The sequence below is a fragment of the Acromyrmex echinatior genome, chromosome 3, assembly GCF_024713525.1.
Source record: "Acromyrmex echinatior isolate Ae372 chromosome 3, ASM2471352v2, whole genome shotgun sequence".
Classification (NCBI taxonomy): domain Eukaryota; kingdom Metazoa; phylum Arthropoda; class Insecta; order Hymenoptera; family Formicidae; genus Acromyrmex; species Acromyrmex echinatior.
In genome coordinates, this window is record NC_141854.1 from 5048529 (window position 1) to 5071124 (window position 22596).

A 22596-nucleotide genomic window follows, 5' to 3' on the forward strand; every position below is an offset into this window, starting at 1 on the left:
ATATTTAATATACCTCAATATGCATGCAACTAATTTGTGCATTAAGTATTTATGAATCTCTGTATATATACACACATGTGCGTACGCGCGCGCACACACACACACACACACACACACACACACACACACACACACACACACACACACTAAGAGGTTCAGTCTGCTTAACACGACATACTGTCTACTGTTGTTGAAATTATGCTAATGTCAATTATGTACAATTGCAATATTCAGTTTATCTAGATCATATTACTTGGAAAGCGTAGGCTATCATTTATGAAATACGCATTGCGAATGGATGTCCCGGTTTTGTGTCCCGTTTATCACTAATATTATCAAGTAGTTGCATAATATAAGAAAAAGAAAAGTAATTTAACAATTGATAAATAATGAATTGTAATGTTTTTATTATTTTTATATAATCATATATTTCACTTTGCTTCTATAACACAGCACAAAAATATTACTCTATTTGATATAATATTATATTAATATTATGCGGATAAATTGTTGAGAAAGTACGTTGTGTATTCCTTTTCCGATCTTTTTGATCGTCGTTTGTTGAATTTTCAACATCAACTAGGGAGTTATAATGGTTTCAAGTTAAGAAAAAGAATGATTTGGAACACACAGACGGTGCAACACGTTTGTTTAGTCTCGGCATGCAGCTACAAAGTTTAAGTTACTTGCTTGAAAATCTCTCCTCAACTTGAGTTAGTTATTTATAAATGTTTAATTATTAATTCTCATATAGAATGAAAATTCGATTTATTAGCTTATTCATTACATTACTTGAATTATTCGGATTACATTATTTATTTCACAATTTCATTTCTATTAGAAATGAGTTAAATAGGATTTACATAACGTAAAGAAACATATTTAAATAAATATATCCTACTGGAAGAAAAGATTTTTATAGTTACATAAAATATTTTTCCTCATTTTCTTTATTACATGCAAACGAAATTACTTATAGTAACGAATTACTTTAAAAAAATCATACGCTGTAAGTGCTGATCTCGTAGTTGAAATAAAATTATTTTTAACTATTTTATTTAACAATTATCTATCTTTTTATTGCCAGAATGAGGACCAATTTTTGATAGAGAATATATTTATCATTGTTATATGTAAAATTGTAATTGTTATAAAAATGTTCGCAATCCATTTATATGAATTTATCCTGTTGGATACAGTCGTTGATCCAAATCAAATAGGAAGAAACTCGCGTGAATACATCTGGTTGATTCTTAGCGCAAGGTATTCCCCAGGACACTACACCTATCTGCTCATTGTCGGCCACCAGAGGACCACCAGAATCACCCTACATACATATGAAGAATATAACAAATTTTTTTGGTAAATGCTATTCTGACTTCTGATTTTTAACGAATATTAATTATAATTGCAATTTATACTGCATACATATATCTGTATTGTGTATAATTAAAAACGATTATTGTGATTAAATTAATATTCGATGTATATGTTATATTTAAAACATATTATCTTTAAAAAATATATATTATGTATAATATATATAATGTATATAATAAATATATATAATGTATATATAATAATACATATAAATATATATAATTTAAAAATATATATAATACATTGTTTCTATATTTTAAAATATATACTGTTTCTGTAATGAAAATAATTTAGAATTTTTCAATTTAAAAATTCTTCAATTACAATTTTCAATTAAGCATTTAATATATCGTGCTAAATGCTATCGATATATATAAATTGTATTTATAAAAATGTACGATAAATATATATCATGCTTCTCGTAACGAAAAGGCTCTCTTCCTAAGTACTCAATCAGATTAGAATTTACTTACGTGACAGGCGCCTTCGCCCCATGTGTTGAGTGTGCAGATATTATTTTTGGTGATGCGATAGCTGCTAGTTACGCACTTCTTTTGATTGATGACCCTGAGCTGGATATATTGTAAATCGTTCGGTGTCTTTCCCGGATACTGTAATAACCCACACATAAATAATTATTTAAATTAATTTGAAAAATAATTATTTAAATAATAATTCGAATTACTAAATAATCATTTTAATTCACTTTATTATTTAATTAACAAGGAATGTTTCAAATGTATAGAAAACGGACAATCTTGATCTTATTATTATTTATATGTACCATATATAATGTATATGCATGTATTGTATTTATTATAATTTATAAATATGCAAAGCTAAAATTTTTATGTTTCTCAACATAATAGACAAATAAATAAGTATTTTATATTTACATTAGTAGTACCCCAGCCCGACAATGTAGCCGGATAATCGGATTTATCAAAGTTTTTGGTGGACAAAGCAATTGGTTTTACTTTGTCTCCAAAAACGATATCTTTGTTCACTTTAATTAATGCGATGTCATGCCAGATGAGGATGGAATTATAGTAAGGATGTACCCATTTCTTGATCGAGAAGTACTGATCACCACCTTTGTCTAGAGTATTTGTGCCCAATACAACCGTGATAACCGCGTTATCAAGACTATAAACAAAGATTATAAAATTATATATAATAATTAGCCGTATATAATAATTCTGTCAAACAATTATCTCTTACCGTAATATTATAATTAGGCATAATTATATTATAATATAAAAAGAATTGAAGCTTATTTATTTTTTAGGAGATATGATAATATTAATCAAAATTAATTACATATATTATTATTAATTACATATTGTTTTTAATATAAAATAAATTTAAATACGTAATTAATTATACATGTGTTAGGAAAGTGTCTTGTTTAATTGTTAATACAAATATATTATTATATGTAAAATAATCTATTCTAAGAACAGTTATCACATATACCCTGACATGCAATGAGCAGCTGTAAGGATGTGTCTTTTACTTATCACGGAACCTCCACAGAAGTGATTATTGTTTAAACGAAGAGATGCTTGATAAGGAAATTGTCCTTCATTGGCAAGTTTGCCGCCCACGATTTTTGGGATTTGTTGAACTGACTCGTCGGCTACGTAATTATAAAAAAACTTTTCATATAAAAAGACTTCGTAATATCTTACTATTTACTTAAAATAGAATTATGTTCAATATTAATTTATATCAAAATTTTCGACTGCTTTTCATGTTTTTATTATTATTGTTTAATTTAATAAATTGAAAAAAGATTCTAATGTGCAAATTGCATCACACACAAATGCAATAAATTATTAATAATCGCGATAATAAATTGCAATAAATAACAAAAAATAACAATATGTAAAATAAACTTTTAATTTTATTTAATACATTTAAGATTTAAATATAGATTTAATTTATATGTAATTTAATAAAACAAAGGATGCATCCGGCTAATATTTAGTTTCCGGCAATATATATGGCCGAAATTTTATATTGAAACGATGTGCATCATGGTGTAAATATCCTAAAAACTTTTATTATCGCTGATATATTTTTTTAGAAATATATCAGTCATAATAAAAGTTTTGACTGATATATTTCTAAAAAAATATATCAATGATAATAAAAGTTTTTAGGATATTTACACATCATTTTAATATAAAATTTCGGATGCATGTGTATTGCCAAAAACCACAAATGCTAGCCAGATATCCGATGCATCTCTAAATAAAATTATTTTCAACGAAAATGGATCTTGAATTTTTCAACAATTTATTACAAATTTATGATCCAAAAAGAAGAGATCCTGCATACATTTTATTAGTTAATATTTTTTGAATATGCGTGTTAACATGTAAAAAAATTTCAATGTATAGAAATATATAGGAATCTTATAATATATTCTTACCTGACAATTCATGTATATTTGCAATAATACTTAAAATGTAGAGTAGCGATAACATTTTTAGCAGACAATAAAATTAATCAGTAGAACTTTACTTTGTTTTCTATAGCGTTTGATAATTTAATACCAATTAATTTTTACACTCGTTTACCACCAGCTCTTATATACGCAGTAAACGATGATAATTAAGGAAATGTTGGACATTTAAATTTAGGTCAGACACCGGGCATAAAAAGAAAATACATTGTCCGGATGTATCTCATGCGCGATGCGATAGGTAAAATGATATGTTGTCGTGCCAGTAGCTACGAAAATTTATGACCGGATATAGTTGCTATCGTTGCTGTATAAAAATGCGTACTGCTAAAATATATAAATTGCAATTTAAACTTGATTTGGACTATTAGGCAATGGAGATGGTAATAAATCAATAATCAATGACGATGGCAATAATCAATAATTAATGATAATATATGTAATATAAAGTCTAAATATATTGAATTATTAAAATTTATTTAGATAATTTACTTACTGATACATTATATTTTTATGAGTTTAATAATGAAATAAGTAAAAGCATCATTTGTATATACCTATTCTTTTCGCATATATTTATATTTTATTATTGTGATTTTATGCATTCAGAATTATTTGTAAAAAAACTGAAATTATTTTATTTAAAACATATTTTTCCTTTAAGTGTTATTTTATCATTGTCATTCAAATATTTTCAAAGAACACAACTTAAGACAAAATACAATTACATAATTAACGATACAATTATTGTAATTATTATAACGGTGTAATTATTGCTACAAAAAATACTAATTATTACAAAATTTAGAAAAACGTAATTTAATAACGTAATTTAATATAAATAATAAATTTATTAAAGAAACTTTTGTGATACATATATACGTGTTTAAATTCTCAATGAGAAATAACTTGAATCGATGTCGAATCGATATCGAATTGTCGTCAGGATCATCGATATCGATTCGACGTCTAATTAACTATCGATTATTTTTCATCGTGTCATGCGTACTTCCACTTAATATAAAATATATACTTAATATTAATTAATATAAAAAATATACATTATATAAATTAATTTATATGAAATACATTATAAAAATGAAATATATTGGCGATATTTTTAAAGATTACGTTTTGCATGTTTGTATAAAGAAAATTTGAGCAATGACTTTATTCCGTATTGCGAATTTGTCGCAAGCAAAATGTGTTATATTCCGCGATAATTTTATATTTCGCAATATCACGTCATTAGTTATTCAATTTCACGGCAAGCGATATGCGCCAGAGATATTTATAAAATTCACTTCAACCTCACACTTATCTCCTAATACATTTGCCAAGTCTGGTGATTCGATAACGCGTGTGTTTCTTTGATATGCTACTATTCTGACGCATTTTCTTAAAAATTCAATGAATTACTTAAGTCGGAAAAAACACGAAAAAAAATAAAACAAAATAATAAGAAGATAAATAGAAAATTAATTTAAAAATAATATCAAAAAATCTTATTTTATCCGTACGAATACCTTTCGAATATTTTTATATTTTAATTAATAAAAAAAAAATGAAAGTTTATTTTTTAAATAAACTTTCATTTGTTTACGATTTAAATAAGTATGAATTTAAATACATATACGTCATATAGTATATACAACCGTTTATCTTCTTTTATATTCGTTTATCTTACTGTCTCCATTACACTTATTACTTTATTGACCTTTAGACAAAAGATTGAAAGTTACAATCCTCTTTCGTGAAAAATGTAAATGCCTATGAATACTTAACTAACATATAATTATACAAGGAACTTCGGAGGTAGGTCGCAGAATTAACAGACACAATAATGTTGCATTTTAAGTTTTTTTTTTTATTAAAATAAATCGAAAATAACGCGAATTGCGACGTTGCATTATCAAAGAGTCAAAGCCTACATATCGCGCTGAAACTGAAACATTCGCACCAATATTCGACATATTGTTATTCCAAGCACGAAGTTTTGCGTTTGATTTCGACTTCGACGTTGACCCATGCACGGTGTTTTGCAACGCTCGTAATCACGCCTAAACGAAGTCCGTATAAAATATGCAAATATAGATACTCACAACCAGAAATTAGAAATAAAGACGACACCGTTTCGCTTATGTTATAATAATGAAAATAAATAAAAATAAAAAAGCTCATAGCAGAGCCTTTATCATGTGCTATATTGACTGCGTTCGGTTTGAACATTCACGTATTGTAAATTTCATCTTATCTTCTTTCCGCAAGTAATATGATAAAGATAGAATAAAACTTACAGCGTGTCAGTGCCCAAACTAAATACAGCCATTGTTCTCCTTTTTTTCTTTTTTCTCTTAAACAATGTAAGCAATCTTAGTGAATATTTTGCAAATACAAAAGCTACATTATTTCGATTTATTACCTGTAGACTCCCTTGTCCATAGGTAACAAATGTTTTTTAAGTATCTATAAAAAGTAAAATTGTAACTTCCGCATAGATGTCCAGTATCACGCAATCCGCAATAGATAGTTTTCATGATATATATAGGATGTCTTACTCAAAATACTATAGCAAGGTTTTTGAAAAATTAAAGTAAAAAAATTTACAAATAACTTTTTTAGTCAATTATAGATTACGTTTAGATGGTCATCTATTCACGAGTCGCGTGTGGAGTATTAATGAGCACTGATAAGCGCGCATTTCAGCGCGCTCACTAAAGGACTGCGAACAATCAAAGGAATAGGCAACAAGAAGAGAGCAAAGAATGTTAACTTATCAGAAACTGTGTATGCCACAGTATATGGTTTCTAATAGGTTAAAATTCTTATTCTTTATTCCCTCTTCCTTTGATTGTGCGCAGTCTCTAATACTTCATCTAAATGTAGTTCATAACTGGCTATATTTAAACTCTTGTACCTCAGAAACTATTGCTTAAAATAAAAATTTATAAATAACTTTTTTATTTAATTTTTTGAAAAAACTTCCTTGCTGTAATATTTTGAGTCGCAAATTTTAATAATACCCTGTGTGTATGCACGCGCGCGCACATACACCACACACACGCACGCACGCACGCACGCACACACACACACACATTTATGCCATGTGCGCGCACGTGCGCGTATTATATATTATACACACAATAATCACCGTATGCCACACACATATTAAGAAATGGCATTCAAATTTTATGATTGTCTAGTATATCTGTCTTTCGAATAATTACATATATATTTAAATACGTCTCAATGAAAGAAGCTCCACGCCAATGGCTATTGGCGGGAATAACCGAGTATTTCTTTTATGCGATATTTACCACTCGATGTTCAACGTATATATTACACAAGCAGAGATCGAAAGCAATATTTTATAAATTGTGAATTCGAAGGTCTGTTCTTTTTCGAAGAATTCTGAACTAGTTCTGAACTAATGCAATATGTTAGAATGAAACAAACTATACCTGTTTTACTCTAATTTATTGTACCAGTTTAGAACTTGAGGTGGAAAAAGAATAAACCATAGATTTCGATGCTACGGATATACATGAAGATCTCTATCTTTTATTTATAACAATGAAAATGCGACAACCAACATAAGATCCCCTTTTGCATGTCTGTAGCAAGGAAAATTAAATTCACGAAATTATATCATTTTCGATCCTTGATTTAACAGTACTAAAAATAGAATTTTCTTTTCAAAACATTAAATTATATTAATTACTTATCTATCCAGGATTACAACATCGAATGTCAGCACCTTATTTCACTTACGTACAGAATAATAAACGTATACTTATTTAATAACTGAACTTACTATATAGTAAGGTAAATATAATCTTTTCATTAATTTTATTCAATTAAAAACAGATTGGTCTTAATATATATATTTTATCCTTAAAAAAATATACGTTACAGTAAATGAATACAGTTCATGTTGCATCATAGTAAAGACCACAGCATCGATAACAAATATACTGTAACTGCAAAATTAAAACTTTAAGACGATTGTCTTCCTGAAAATTTTTCGTTTATCAATTGTAATCAAACTAAATTATATTGTGATTAACTAAACACATTTTTTTAATGTCACTAATAAACTAATATGAAAAATAATTATAAAATATCGTTAGTGTACTTTTCATTGTTGCTGTCAAAAATAATTAAAAATAATATGGACTGTATAATGGATCAATATAAAACTATGATCTTTCTTTAGTCGCATTATGCTATATAAAACTGGGACAATATATTAAATGCAATTGAAGACAGATATATACATATGTATACATACACACATACGCACATACACATACATATACACACACAAAATATTCCGTTACGCAAAATTTGCAAATGCACCCTGAAGAATTAAAATGTATGTGGTACAAAGGCACAGAAGAAAAACTTATGCAGGATAATTCTTATTCTAGAATTCTTGGTTGTACATGACATTAATTTAGAGCACAACAAAATAAAAAAAATATATATATATGTCACATGTAAACATTGATTGATTACATTCTTTAACAAAAAAAAGATTTCCTTTTAAATATTGGGACAAGACTAATCATCTTTTATCATTTTTTGGTTGCTGAATACGAATACGTTTTCCAAATTGTTCTATCGCATTACAATTCTTTGAGAAATTTGATATTCAATTTGCAAGAAAAATTTTGTTGTAAGGGGTATTTTGCATTACAACTAGAATGTATGATATACTGAAAAAGTTTTATTGCAATAAAAATTATCCAATATTAACGATGTAATTAAATAATTTTTTTGGCTTGTAGCCCTTTTTCTTTCTCATTTTAAAATTAAGTATATGTTAGGATTTTCAGCTCTCAAAAAGATTTTTAGTCGGCTGTGGTTAATATTTATAATTGTTAAATACAAGGTCTATTGTAGAAAAACCGTAAATTAAGTCAACTATATTTATTTAAACATATAAGTGTTTTTATCATTGAATACGAATCTGTGTTTCATTAAATATGAACTTGTGTTAACATTAACGAATTCAAAATAACAGATTCAATACAGCAGATCAAAATTAAAAAATGTTTAAATTGTTACAAAATGTATAGATATCTTTCAATTCGTCAATTTTTTGAATTCGTCAATTTTTACATCGGATTCGTCTACAACGGTCTAAAAAATCATTACATTTAACTAACCATAATTGAAACGTAATAGTAAATTGTCAACGACTGGTTCATTTTTCCACAATAGACTCCATATTTAATATAATTTTTGAATATCTTATTACCCATAACTGAAAATCTTTTTAGTTGAGAATCCTAATATGCTTAATTTTGATTGCAATACAATTTTTCCAGTACGTCATACATTATAATATGACAAAATGTGTAAAAGCTTTTTTTTTTATAAATTTCTTCAAATTGTGATAGCAATTATATTAGTGATGAAGCAATTTGGAAAATGCACTCATATTCAGCATCCAAAAATTATGAGAAATGTCTGATTCCGTTCTGATGTTTTTTTTTCAAGCAATGTTATTTAAGTTATTTTCCAAATCATAACATTTTAAAGAAAATATTGCAAATATAAGTTTATTTTTTATACGATATATTCAGATTCAAATTAATATTTATTGATATTGTTCGTATCCCTTCCGCTTTTAATGAAACAAAACACTAGATGCATTCCCTATAATAAATGTATATGAAGAGAGAGACACTGTAAATCTTTTTAACTTGTATGTATTTCAATTTGTGTAATAATTTAGAAAAAAGACTGTATGGGATAATTTGTCACATATAACATGTTTTATACTCTAGAATTTGGCATCCAAAATAGTAAAAATTAAGAACCATATCCTGCATAATACTATATGGTGCTGTCATTTAATGTTGTCAATTCAAGTGCATATGTGAAAACGCGACATTCAATACTAGGTCACACAGTTCCGTCACTTATTAGCTATGAAGTATTTAAGTATATTATTTGGTTTTGGTTTGCTGGTTGTGGGCCAAGAACGAGAGACCTCTCTCCTCTCAATGGACAGAGTTTTGAAGACTGTAGTATCCACCGTAGGTGATAATTGCATTGGTGATGAAGGACTCAATTTCAAACCAGCCATTTCATTACTTGGTGATTCTCGAGGACCTCTCAGCCATACTTCCAGCTTGGTTTTCTTCGGTAGTGGTTCTACCTCGTTTTGTAAATCATCTTCCGTGTTCTGACTTGCCATGCATAATTTTGAGATTGGTGAGCACGAAAGACTTGAAGTAGCAGTATTCACCAAGGTCATCGCTGATTGATCTGAGCTGTCATTGCTATCTTGATTAATACTCATTGGTGATCCCTGATTCATTTCAGAAATACCTTCTTCAGAGCTGATGTCTAAAACGGAATGGACGGCAACTTGTTTGCACAAAAAAGGTGCAATACTACTCCTGCCATATGATCTCTCCTCGAACTTCGTGAACGCAACTCCCAGAAGTGTTAAGTGGAATGACTTGGAGACGTCGACTATTCGATGGAATAGCTTCATGGCAAGTGTCAACATTTTATTATGATCGTATACGCCGTTTTTTGTGGATGGTAAAAGATGTTTCGGCAATGCGCATTGCCTAGTCTCTCTCTTACCTGAAGTGGGTTTGTTCAAATCATGTTTTCTCACTGTTATTCTCATAGCAATAGGAATTCTACCATCTTCCATTGCTAATTCTGTTAATCTTCTTAATAGTGCACCTAATCGTGACTCTACTTCGGCTACCAGCGACACACTTTTGAATCCGTCTTCCAGACCTATGGATTGTTTCTTTCCAGACGGTTTTACTGCTGTCTCATCAATTCCCTCTGCATTGTCTTTCAGTCGTCTTGCTAGATCAATGCCAATTTTTAGTTCCAGATTTTCTAAAGGTATTCGACGTATATCGTCAACTGTCCTTATATTGTTTGATAATAATAATTCTGTAGTCTTTTGTCCAACACCAGGTATCTTGGATACACAACCTATCGTCGAGAGCAATAATGGACCACTGCAAGGAAAGATTAATGTCTGTTGATTTGGTTTGTTTAACGATCCTGCTAATTTAGCTACAAGTTTATTGTGTGCTATTCCAGCACTGCACGTAAGATGTAATTCTTCGTAAATGCGGTTCCTTATGTCAGCTGCTATTTTCGAGCCAATAATCAAGCGTGTATGACAACCGCATGGACATTCCTCTTCAGAAGGACCAAATATCTTGCTTAGTTCTTTTAAATCTTCAAATTCTGTACTTGAGTTGCTCATATCAAGTTCTGTATCATTCTGAGATTTGAGCTGTTTTTCTACAATTGATGTCACATCAAGAAAATTATCGTCAAAGCCCAGTCTTTCCACTAATGGCGTAAACTGATGCAAAATTTCAGATATTTTAGTCGAATAATGACGATAATTTGTTAAATCTTCTCCATTTACCAAAGCTAGCTCTGGACACAAGCGCAAAGCTTCTTGCACTGACATACATTTTTTTATTCCATATTCTCTTGCCAGATAGTTGCTAGTAACCACTATATTTTTTTGCTGCACACCTAATGGCCTTCCCTCTAATTCAGGATGATTAATCATTTCCACTTGAGCATAGAAGCAATCAACATCCAAATGGATGATGGTTTTTGAATGGTGCATAATATCAAAATCTGCAGTATCCATAGATGTTTATTACAGAGCAGTACCTTTGTAAATGATAAAAACTGTACAAAATTCTCACGTTCCACTTTTCAGAACTTCTTAAACTGCATCTGCAATAGAGATATATATAATTAATGAATGATCTTAAAGCGTTTCAAATAAGAAACTGATAATTCTTATTTTCAAAAGAGTTTTTACATGAATTTGTAATGCACTTCAACTTCGCAGCAAGATGAAAATATTTCCAGATAACGGATCGAAGGCAATGAGGATATCAGTTGCGCGTGAGAAACAGAACCTGTGCTACTGTTAGTTCGTGTGAGAGTTTTCACTCCCGAAAATTGTTTGACACTTTCGGTGGATCTACGATCCAATCTCAAAGTATGAGGCACGTTTCTGTCAATCGGCGATTTGTGCAATCGACACCGCAAAACAAAGCTCTCATAACAAACAGATAGAAACTTGTTTACAGTAAATCAATTCATTTTCACATGGTAGCCATGTTTTTAAATTGTCATAGATACAGATGATGTATACAAGAAATTCCCGAATCTATGCAGACCTATGCGGACCTATCGAGATATAAGATGGTCGCATTCATCTCGTCATGAAAACTATCAACAGATAAGAAATATTACAGAGACCTCTCGTGGAGAATAGTAAACTTCATATTTGTCATTTTGTAAAAAATTTACTATGCATAATGAAAGAAATATAAGGGGCTTTGCACAATAAAAGAAACAGGGAACAGAGAACAGAGAATAATTTCAACCTATTAGAAATCATGTATTGTGGAATACACAGTTTCTGATAGGTTGAAATTCTTATTCTCTGTTCTCTGTTTCCTGATCCTTTTATTGTGCAAAGTCCCTAAGGGTGCGTTCACATCCCTTGACAGAAAGACAAAAAACAGAAAACTAGCAGCTAATCAAGGTGTTCTTCCATGTGGAACTGCGAAAACGTTCGTGATTGGTGAGGCTGGCGTCCCATGGATCGAAAATTTATAGTGGAACGGAACAACGCGACCAATACAACTCTGCAGTCATTAATCTGCTACTCTGCTTTCTTTTCTGCGATTGTAAGGCTGCTTTCACATGCAGCATAATTTGCATCAACTAATCAAATTGTATCAAATTGTATCAGCTACTACGCCTTAGGGGTTTCGTACAATAATAGGAACAAGGAACAGAGAATAAGAATTTTAACCTATCAGAAACTGTGTACTCCATAATACATGATTTCTGATAGGTTGAAATTCTTATTCTGTTTTCTGTTCCCTATTCTTTTTATTGTGCGGAGCCCCTTATTCTAGTTAAGATAATTTGATTGACTAATGCAAGTGATGCTGCATGTGAAAGTAGCCTAAGGGTGAAATCACACAATGCGGAATAGGAAATGCGTCATTGAAACAATCACTCAGCGCTATTCCGCATTGATGTTGTGGAACAACGGAGTGCGTCATTGTTCTTGTAATAAATCGTCGTATTTTAAGAGGTAAAATAATTTGATGCTGATTGATATGATGGAATTGCGTAATGTCGAGACGAATGAAGCAAAATGATAAAATCTGAGTGCATAAATATAGATACCAAGTTAAAAAAAACAAAGATGCATTAGGTGCGATTTCAGTGTGCACTTTTCCATTACGCCAGTTTTGTGTGCTATGTTCACATGCAGAAAAAATGATAGTAAATGCGTTAAAGCAGTTCAAAAAATTATCATGAAATTGTAAATATTAATTGTAAAATATTAAATACTACAACAGTGATAATTGTTTTTACAATTTGAAAAATTATATTTTATTTTAATAAGTAAATTATTAACATGAACTTAGTTTTTAAATTATATTCATGTTGGATACATCTTTAACGCAACATGTGAATATAAATAGCACACAAAACTTGCGTAATGAAAAAGTGAGGAATAGCGCTGATTGGTTGTTTTAATGACGCATTCTGTATTCCGCAGTCCTATTTCGGACTGTATGATTTCATCCGAAAGGCCTGACTTAGGCCGGAATCAGATTATACATTGAAGATTGAGATTAAAGATTAAAGATTGAAATTTTACCAATGAGAACAAAAAAATTTTGGCTCCTTTTATTCTGATTGGTCAAACTTCAATCTTTTAATCTTCAATCTTATTCTTCAATGTGTAATCTGATTCCGGGTTTAACAAAGTCAACTTATCGTTTGTGCTTAGAGTGCAATTAGTGCAAAACGCTTGTGATTGGTTCCTCTCGTTCAGAGAATACTATTCCGCTGCATAGGTAGGTACCTAAAAAATTTAAGAAAAGCGTAATGCCTATTGCACATTGGACGTGATAACGCTTGCCGCGCGGCAAATTTAGACGCGATAACTAATAAACATATTAGGAGTTGTAAGCTTATTGGCTGCCGCATCACATTTTGTCGTGCGACAAACGTTTTTGCGTCCAGTGTGCAAAAGCCATGAGGGTACGCGGTTTGCGACACGGACTAGTAATAAACTTACATTATTAACATTGCTATGCACTTTTTAATAAAATTAATTGATTTAAACGCAATTATTAAGTAAATCTGTTTAAAAAAATAAAAGTGTGTATCGATAAAGTGTGCATAAAAATAAGTTAATATATTTTAAAAAATTCATACTAATGTGAATTTATTACTATATAGCTGCAAACCGCGCTCTATGTAATAATGTATCAGCGAAAGAAATAGGCAGTACGTGATACGCGGTTTCTTAGTTGCTTAGTTAGTTACTACTAATTACTGTACCGCGCTCCATGTAATCGCATCCTAAGGGAACATTTATATTGGTCGTACAAGCACAATCTGCGCATTGTATAGTTCATAAAATCAGTACAGCTATTGCTAGGCTACGACCTCGTTATACATTCACTTCCCAAGTATCGAATAACAAATAAGGCAAAAACATTACGTTTTTATAATGTTGCTCGCTTTCCAAAGGTCGTTGGTTGCATAGATTGTGCACATGTACAGTCATTTGGTGAGTTATCATATATTATTTTAATTACTTTATTTATCTATAATATTTATTATTATATTATTATATTATTTATATTTTCCAACTTTGCAACATTTCTCTTTGTCTTTTGAGATTACCGAGTCAGATTTCTTATTTTCAAGAATGTCTTTATATTGTACTAAATTTATTAATATAATTTTCTTTGCTTCGGAAAAATTCTGAGCACATTTACGTTGTAATTTATTTGCCATCTTTCCTTTATTCATTATGTTACTTGATGCTTATTATAACACTACGACACACTACGAAGATAATAAGAAAAAATATATATTTTAAGCAATAAGATAGGAAACAAGACCGTTTATGTTAAACAAATTTAAAATCCGAAACGCCACTACACATATATTTTAAGGTTTGCGCCTCATTTCTATTAGAACAAACGCTAAACCAATCAATATTCGATATTCTAAAGCGGGGAGTAGATTCTTACATAATACATGACACATGAGGCATAAGAAGATGAACCAATCAAAGTCTCTTATTTCGTTCCTTTGTCACGTCAGCGGTACTTATAAAACTTGTCCAGGAATGTCCCTGGCCAAATTACAAATTTTTCTTTACTTCAATAACCGACGGGGCACTAGAACTGCAGGGACCGCCCCTGACATCTTCTCCCCACCTCACGCGCCCTACCAGCATGGAGGGGCACCTTTTTCCTGAAAGCGTTCGGGTTCTAAAAACGGGACTTGCTCTCGCGAGCAGCGAGTTTTGAGTAGTAGTTCAAAACTTCCCGGGGTCGGGTCTGGTCGAAGAGAAACGGTCTCTTCCAGAGTATCGCGATTTCTAGTTAAATTCCTAAATTCTACTCGCGTGAGCAATCCAATCTAATCATAGGTACATCTTATTTAATCTTCCTAGTTATCCGCGTCTAATTATTATAAATAGTTATAACATAAGTCTGGATATGTGTGTAGCAACTGCAGAAGTTATAAAATACACTAATTACTTTTGAGCAATTATAAGTACGTATATATATTAATATTTGACGAAACCTCTCCTTTTACAATAAACGCCGCCGCGCGTATACGTTTATCGTTTAACTTGGAGATCGTGTGTGTGAACGAGCGGAATCAGCGCCGGCCAATCATCGAGCACCTACAAGGAGCCTGACCAACCAGAGTCCAGACTGAGCCGCGCGTTCCGCACCACGGACCGAACCACCAGCAAGATTCATGAAGGTATTATCATAGGTTTCTTCTTAATCGAAAGGACGCGCAACTCTCGATTTGTTACCCGCCATTGGTCCCCAGTTTGTCCAGGTATCAATTACCAACAGTTGGACCTTGGGACGTAACACCTTTCCGTGAAATAAAGAAATCTGATTGGTTGATTTTCTTATGCCACATGTTTTATGCGTTATGCACAGAGTCTGTGCTCCTCCCGTTTTAAGTTTCCTAAAGTTATGTCGCACAAGTTATCAGTTTAGCTAAACATTCTAGATGAAGTGTTCGTAGAACCATTAAACTGATGGTATATTCGATACATATGCACTGACACGGTTCTAGTGTTGCTCTGACACGCAAATGCAAATGTAGAACTACACTGGATTGATGTGACCTGATACAGAATTAAGTTTAAGTTAAGAAACTAATAACGTATATTACAACTAATGATAGTAAACATAAATATTTTCATTATCAAAAGTATTTGTTTTTTATCATATATAATTATATATTTTCTTGTCCGACTATTCATTCACAATGTCCACATCATTTTTAACTTTTGGTCTATCTTCTTTTATTATACATAACTTTCTATTTCATCATCACTACTTGTTTCTAATAATTCATTTATAACAAATAATTTTATTCTTTCTTCATCCATCATTTTGTAATTTTTTGCTGCCTAACTAGTTTTATTTGTTTGAACATCAAACTGCACTGACAAAAATGTCAGTGGAACATTTCTTGAACTTGTTCAGTTCATTCGGTTAGTCCGAATATAAATTCAGCACTACACTGGGTCAGTTTTCATTCATCAAGTTGCCGAATACGGCAACTTGAACGCACTGATACAGTGCGCACAACCCGAATGCGTAGCACCGAAAAAGTTTGCACTCAGTGCGCACTAGTACAGTCTATCGATTGTGCCATGAGAATTAATCTTAACCAATGTTTCACTAAACTGCAGTTAAAATTAAAATTGGTAGAAATAAAAAACGGCCCTAAGAAAGAAAACGGAATGTCATCTTATGGTCGCCGTTTTGATCGGAAATTTACAGCGGAACGAAACAGCGAGATCAATCATAATTGCGGAAAAAGCAGAGTAATGACTGCAGAGTTATGATTGGTCGCGTTGTTCCGTTTCGCTGTAAATTTCCACTCATGAGACGGCGGCCTAAGACCAGGATCCCATCAGCGGAAATATAGCCAATTTCCACCGTGCGGTAAGCGTTGCCGCGTTCTATGCAGAAATATATCCCATATATCCCATTGAGCAAAATAAGCGGAAGCGAAACACGCGAAATAATATAAAATCATACTTTTTATCTTATTTATAATACTTGTAATAATAAAAATAGTATTTTAATATAAATATAATAATGTATATAACAAACTCGTAAACATTAGAACTTCTTTAGCACTACAATATTTTTTAACATAATTGTAAAACAATCTTTGGCTGAAATTTGATTCCACTTCCGCGTTTACTGTTCAATGGGACATAAGAGAAAGAAAATAAACAGTATCATAGACTGCTGATTAATATCTACATTTATATTTACTGTAATTATCGAATTATTAACATTTTGCTGTTGTGTCCATATTAATGAAAAAGATAAAAAACAGTATGTAATCAATCGCATTATATGGACAATGACTGTAATATACATCGACAGCATATAATATTGAAGTGCTGTAACTTTCGTTCATTCCGCAAATTGTAACGGTGAAATTATAGCGAAAATAGCGGAACTACTATTATTCGTCGTGTTAATTTCGCGAATTCCGTTCCGTTGTCAATTTCCGCTCGAACGGTACCTTTGTGGCTCCTGCACACAGAACGCGATAACACTTGTTGCGCGATGGAAGTTGGCGCGATAGTCAATTAACATCTCGCTTGTCGAAATGACCCTGCACATTAAGTCGGTCCGACTTTGCAAAACTTCTAGAAATAATGTTTCTGTAGTGAGACTTTGATTCGCAGTCTATTTAAGTACAATTTAAGATATTATTTTTGTTATATTATATTATCTATTATTATTATATCTCTCTTCTTATTATTTATTTCCTTGTATATTCAAACATAAATTATACAAATAAAAACATATATGAACATATTTTATATATACAATTATTATATGATATATAATTTTATTATATATTATTAATTCATTACATGTTATCTTATATTAATTTTTAATGTTAAACTCACGTAAAAGATGTAAATAAATTTACAAAACAAATTTATCTAATTGTTTTACTCTTTTAAACTTACGCTTATCTTGCAATATCTAATTGACATTTTTTCGCAGCGCACAAGATACGTTTCTTTTGACTTCACCATGTATACTTCGATTCTGTATGACTTTGGCCTAGTTTTCACCGAGGATTTAAATCAGATTAGAATGTAAGAATCAACTACAGTCGAGTATTCCCCTGTTACAGTCGAACGACAGGGAAATGCTCGACTGTAGTTGGTTGATTTTTACATTCAGATCCGGTTTAAACCCTCGATGGAAACTAGGCCTTTGACAGCTATAATAACCGCTCGTCATACACATCGATAGATGATGAATCGCACTCTGAAAATTTTTGCATATTCCGAAAGTCATCGAAAAAAAAATGTCGCTATCTTTTTGTTCATGAGTGTACACACCATTCACACCGATTCCTAGTATTTTTTTACTGCTTTATCAATGAGATTATATTATTTTAAATTAGCCAATTAGCGATGGGCAAATGATATGCAAAAAAAATATTGCTGCTGATTCAAAATGGATTTTGAAAGGAAAGAAAATAGTATTTTATGATGATATATTATAAAAATTTTGATGAAGTTTTGGTAATTTTTTAATACAGTCATAAAAATGGCCAAAAACATTTTTTTGATACAAAATCCAATTTATCTCGAAAACTTGATGCGCTAGGTAAATTCTGTATGGCCACATTCGGATTTAACGCGCAAAAATAGACGGGAATTCAGACAATAAAAAGTGTTAAAAATCGGGTTATAAAATGTTTTTTGCGTCTAAAAGATGACTTAAAGATGTCTTATGTGACAATTTAAACTTTGTGTTGTTTGGAAAACTACTAATATATATCTTTTAAAAAAACCTTGCAAGTTTGTGTAATTAATTACAATAAATGTAACTTGTAATTTAACTAATAAATGTCAAGATATTTATGATGTCAATATATATTGTACAATAATTAAAGAATATTTTAAAAACGTATACGATAGGATACATTTGTAATAATCTCTTCTAGACAATTTTGTGTAAAAAAATTTATATATGTTATTCTATAAAAAACTTGAAACAAACTTTAATGGATCCAAAAAACTAATTTAAAAAATTTTCTATTACACAAATAATATTTTCTTATCGTTATCAAGAGATTTTTTGATATATGTATATCTTGATTAGTCACTAACAAGAAAAGGTTTCCAGATATCTCTCTCCGATTATAATGAAATTAGTGGGTTTGTAGAAGGGATAAAAATATTTGATACGTATTTTTTTATCAGCAACCAAACATGTTTAATGAGTGAAATCAGTCCTCGTAAATCAGCCAAATTTTTATTGTTTTTTGGTTATAATTTCTGAACAAAATATAATAACGTAATATCGTTAATATACAAAGTGTACAGATGAATTTCAAAAGCTGTCTATTCGTATAAAAATTAACCAGGTATGCTCACCTACATTATCTAACATTTCTTTTCAAATCACGTGCAAATACAATCTTAGCGAATAGCTCTTCACAATGCTACACCGGGGATTTTATAAAGACTAATGTTTAAAAGACGACTCAAGCAATTTGGCGTACAACGTTAGATTTTAATATTCTATACATTTACGAAATTATGTGAGTGTGCTTTGTTCAAAAGTTATTTAAAAAATAAAAATTTAGCCACTTTTCGAAGAATAATTTCACTCCTCAAATTTGTTTAATTGCCAATAAAAGAAAATATGTATCGAATATTTTTATTCCATCTACAAATCCAACAAATTTCATTAAAATCGGTAAGAGATACCTGGGAGCTTTTCCTAAGTAAAATATATGCATTACGTGACTCACAATATGATCCATTTTAAATGGATTTATATTCTCTAAATTCTTGGAGTGAAATCTCACTTCAAAAAAATGAAAATGTTTTATATGGTAGAAAAGGGATTGTATACGTTATTTCTTAAACTTTTTTGTTAACTTTTTAATGAAGGACGAGCGACGGTTGGAGGTCACTCAGGATCATGGCCTTGACAACATATGTTAAGATCATTGGAGTTTGGTCTCCTAATCAATACTTTTCCCACAAAAATATATTTATTTTACACACAAATTATCGAGCCTGACTTCCATAGCTCCACGTTTCTCTATAATTTTGTTGAACTTTAGGAATCCTGTTGTACAGTTTATATTAGTACTATTTTAGAAATATGCATATAATTGTCGGCTTTAGAGAAATTTAGCTTTGAAGAATAAAGAAATAGACTAATAAGAGAAATACAGGCTGTATCTTAAATAACGCCCACTAATCATACATTCCCTACACAAAGTTGCGCAAAAATTACAGCACTGCTGCAATATTGTAGCAACATTACATGTTGCTACAATATTGCAGAGATTTTGCAGCGATATTGCTGCAAATTCTATGCTGTATGGGGTGCTATTCCTAATAAAAACTGAGTCGAAAAGTCTTCTATTATTGTGCAATTTTTGCAGTAATTAACAAGATATTAATTTCTAAAGATTCAGCGAGCAATTTATATAGAAGACCTCTATACAAGGTGTATCTGAAATAATACCACTAATATAGTACTATTCCTAATAAAAAACTGAGTTGAAAAGTTCTCTATCATTTTTAATCTTCTCAACATCTTTCTTTAGTTGCTCAATGAGGAAAATGTCTACAAAATCAATAAAACAACTTTAAGATATCCTTAAGAGTTCTTTCTAAGAAAAACACCGAATCCGTTTATTTACCGAATAAACGGATAAATCGATAGATATATAAGATAATTTTAATTATCTTTCAGTGTTTTTCGTGAAATATTTTGAAGACGAGTTCTTAGAAAGAACTTTTAAAGTTGTTTTATCGATTTTTTTTAGACATTTTGCTCATTGAGTAACGAAAAGAAAGATGTTGCGAAGATTGCAAAATGGTAGAGAATTTTTCAACTCAGTTTTTTATTAGGAATAGCACTATATTAGTGGGTGTTATTTTAGATACACCCTGTATAGAGGTCTTCTGTACAAATTGCTCGCTGAATTTAGATTATCATGATAAGTTCGAAATTCTGATTCGATGTTTTTGATATGTCATTCGACTGTCATTCTGTCTTATTAAAAATTCTTAGAACTCTACAGATTTAGGACAATGAAAAAAAATAAAAGAAATGATTTGTGATAAATTTTTAACCTAATTCAAAATTCTATTTAAATATAAATAATAGTATTGTAATAATAATTACAAATAGCGGATAATCTTCCAAAAATTTGAATGCCCTCCGATTTTGTCGATTGATATACTATACAAATAGCTCAATAATGATAACTGTGGTAAAAATTTATTGTAATGTAGAATTGAAAATAGAAGAGTGTAATTAGAATGTAATATACATAACAAGAAATAATCAAGTCAAACACCACAGTGCAATACAAATTTTTAAATTAAGAAGACATTATTTTCTTAATTACACTGTTAGAAATGTAACCACGAATTTCCTTTACATGTAAATGAAGCTCGTGGTTATGAAATTAAAAGTAATGATTTGACTGAAAATTAAATTACAGTAGTTACTTAAATGTAATAAACGTATACATTAAATTATTTATGAAATTTAATGTACTTTTTAATAAAATTTTATAAAAAGTAATTAAATTTCATAAATTTTCATAAAAAATACATTAAATTTTATATACATGTACACAAACATCCTTTTTAATTATAAATACATTAAATTTAATGTAATGTCTTGAAATTAAGTTCAAATTGTGTAACTTAAAAGTTAATGAAATTTAACAATATTTCTAACAGTGTAATTCAATTATAAGCAATTAATTTTTTAAATTTCTTTGATATCACGTATATTGTATCAGTACTGATTACATATTTTGATAATGAGATATTACATACATATGTACTTTGATAATATTGGTTAATTGAGATACCGCCACTTTCAAATTTCAAGGTCTCGATTGATAATGAAAGATTATATCAAATTATTCGATGAACTTGGCACCATAGTTATTTATAATTTTGATAAAAAGCTTTTAGTTGTTTATGATAACAATTTTATTTTTGTAGTTTAAATTATAATAAACTCAACGTTTTAAAATAAACTCTAATATTTCTCTTCTTCCGCTACTATAAGAATAAAAAAATAAATACAATATTTAAATTAGAAGTTATTTATAAACATTTAACTTAAAAAGCTATAATATTTTAAATAATGACTGTACCCATATAATATTGTATTGAATTATGGCTACAATAAATTCCTATTCTAACGAACATCTCGACAAATCAATTAAATTGCGAATCATTTTATGCTATGATCTTTTCATAGCATAAAATGATAAAAATTTTAATATCAAAACATTTTTTTTATAATCGCTATCTAATCAGGAATTACCTTGACATCTTATTTCTAACTAATATTTTATTTCTATACTCATAAATCTTTTTATCTATAATAAATATAAGTCACTCAGCTCTTGATGAAATCAAATTTAACGATAAGAACATTAAATACATTTTTGATGTAAAAATTCCAATTCCCATTATTATAGTTTGTCATTTCCTTACATAAACTCATAAAACTTACTATCAATTTATATTTACGTAAAAATTTTTCATTACTGTAGTCTAATGAAAGCAATAATTCTTTTGTCTAATAATTTTTATAATTCTC

The 22596-nt window shown here is 29.9% G+C and overlaps 2 protein-coding genes across 2 annotated transcripts; both read right to left on the reverse strand.

Moving 5' to 3' along the window:
* Positions 1-751: 751 nt before the first annotated feature.
* LOC105143010 (chymotrypsin-1) lies at positions 752-5549 on the reverse strand. Its single transcript, XM_011050980.2, has 5 exons — positions 3818-5549; positions 2857-3019; positions 2277-2526; positions 1854-1991; positions 752-1327 (listed from the first exon to the last, which is right to left on the reverse strand). Exons 1-5 carry the CDS (start codon positions 3870-3872, stop codon positions 1172-1174), a joined length of 762 nt encoding a protein of 253 aa, XP_011049282.2. The 5' UTR covers positions 3873-5549; the 3' UTR covers positions 752-1171.
* Positions 5550-5696: 147 nt separating this feature from the next.
* PolI (DNA polymerase iota) lies at positions 5697-12140 on the reverse strand. The gene is made up of 2 exons (XM_011050982.2): positions 11685-12140; positions 5697-11596 (listed from the first exon to the last, which is right to left on the reverse strand). Exon 2 carries the CDS (start codon positions 11505-11507, stop codon positions 9777-9779), a length of 1731 nt encoding a protein of 576 aa, XP_011049284.1. The 5' UTR covers positions 11508-11596; positions 11685-12140; the 3' UTR covers positions 5697-9776.
* Positions 12141-22596: the final 10456 nt, after the last annotated feature.